Here is a 2,232-nt window from a genome sequence, read left to right on the forward strand (position 1 = left end):
CCCAAACTCTGTCTCTTATACACATCTAGATGTGTATAAGAGACAGATGTGGGTGTGGTCGAGCTTTGATTAAAAGGTTTCAAAAGAGATCCAGGGGGTGAAGTCCCTGAAAATTTTAACTTTAGGGGTTTCAAAGGCTTATTTAATCGATTTAAGAGTCTACTAATATGTAGAAAATACATATAATTTTTTTTTTCCCCCGACGAATTGTGCTTTTTTTTTTTTTTGGTGGGGGGATAATACTAAAAATACCACAATATATCAGTTGTGAAATTTGGGGTTGATTTTAATGCCAGATAATATGTACATTCACCACACTTTAACAAAATCCTGGTGAGTAAGCATAATGTCAGCACAAATTCAGACTAAAACCAGATAATTTTTTAAGCCATTTTTGCAGTGCTTTTATTCATACTACTGAAGTAATAGAGATTTTCTTGAGAAAAACATCAGCTAGTCCTAGTAAAATTTAAGCAAGTATCATAATATGATGTTGCATTGTTGGTAAAGAATGCTTGCTGTATCTTATACCATTATTTAATAGCTATTTACAGGGTTGGAAAAAGTGTGTAATCAGCACATCACAATTTAATGCATACTGGTAATTAAATTTGATATTTATGTTTGCTCCAAACCACTAAATGTACTACTAACTATAATAGTGTAAAGATTTGGTGCTGGAGGCATTTGATGAAGATAATTTTCATGGTTGGAGGCACAAAATATCTTTTCCAGGCTTTGGCTATTTAATACAGATATCACTACCTCCTATTGTATTGCCATATATTCTATCACAGTAGTATCAGGCCAGTATAGGCATGTTGTTGTTAATATGTCTTACTGTAATGCTGCTGACATTCTTAATGCTAAATCACTTTTGTTGAATATTCCGTGCTGCTGGTATAAACTTAATATAGCATTCCTACTTTTTACTAATACTACATTATTTATTAATGATAGAAAAAAAAATTAAATCTAAAAATTGCCATATTTGTGTACTTTTTCTCATGAAAAATTCTTTTGCAAATTTGGAATTTGTAATTATTAGCTTTTCGAAATTTCCTTATGCAGATGCATAAAGCAGAAAGCCTGAAAAAGAACAGAAGATGTTGACATTACTGGAGTAATAGTTATAGCTGGTACTGACAGGCTGAGTCCACACTTCATCATTTGCTACTAAATCAAGAACTACCATGTTGCTGGCTGATTTGTAGCCTGAACCACTCTCATATGCTGAGACAATGTGTTGCCCATTCTTCATGATAATTGTCAAAATATTATTACCGTTAGATGAGCCTGATGTTAACTGGAAGACATAGATGCCTGGATGTTGACAAACAAACTTTCCTGTTTCTTTATTGTAGTTATTCCCAAAGTTGGTAATTATTAATGGGTATTTCATAGGACTAACTGGTAGGCGGCCTGGGTTTACATTATATCCAACTGAGAAGGCAGATTTAGGCTGGCTGATTGTGGTAGCTTGTTCACCTTTCTCTCCTTTTCCTCCTTTCTCACCAGTAGCACCTGGTAAACCGATTGGTCCTATTTTACCTGGAAGTCCATCTCTTCCATCTAATCCTTGGTTTCCTTTCTGTCCTTTTCCTCCAATATCTCCTTTCATGCCTACTGGACCAGGAGCACCAGGGGAACCATGGCTGCCTGGAATTCCAGGAATACCTGCAGGAGCAGCACCACAGCCACCACAGGCTTGGGTATCACCTTGAGTAGCTGGTTGTATAATGCAGATAATGCTGAGTTGTATAGCAATTGCAAGATACATTTTGATCTGAAATGATCAAGTTAAAATATTATTTATAAAAAATATATGCTCATTTGTCTTCAAGAAGCTGAACAGTCGTGAGTTTATTTAGGCCAACAAAAATAAATTTTTGTGTTTACCACGTTTTGGGAAAATTTTAAAAATTGGGTAGGTCAGAAGGAAAACTTTTTTTTTAAAACCAGAAATGCGTTTACGCTTAAAACAGTAGGGCAATTCCACCGAAAGCTCAACCTCGTCATCAAATTTTCACATTTACTGCACCTACCCAAGCAAGGTGTCATTTTGAAGCTCATACTATATACTTTCTGGTACAAATAATTTTACATCAATTTTTGTATATATATATATATATATATATATATATATATATAATTATTGGGTTTGGAGTTAAGAGTATCAAATTTATGCATTTTACCAAAAAATGTAAATTGACACATAACTGTATAAAACAA

At 34.0% G+C, this 2,232-nt stretch overlaps 1 protein-coding gene across 1 annotated transcript; it reads right to left on the reverse strand.

Annotated features, from left to right (window-relative positions):
- Positions 1 to 1,063: 1,063 nt before the first annotated feature.
- On the reverse strand, positions 1,064 to 1,621 carry LOC117107831 (complement C1q and tumor necrosis factor-related protein 9A-like). The gene has a single exon (XM_033249620.1). The coding sequence runs from the start codon at positions 1,619 to 1,621 to the stop codon at positions 1,064 to 1,066; it is 558 nt and encodes a 185-aa protein (XP_033105511.1).
- Positions 1,622 to 2,232: the final 611 nt, after the last annotated feature.

Source organism: Anneissia japonica, unplaced genomic scaffold, assembly GCF_011630105.1.
Source record: "Anneissia japonica isolate Jap-2015-1 unplaced genomic scaffold, ASM1163010v1 scaffold288060_len1141017_cov207, whole genome shotgun sequence".
Classification (NCBI taxonomy): Eukaryota; Metazoa; Echinodermata; class Crinoidea; order Comatulida; family Comatulidae; genus Anneissia; species Anneissia japonica.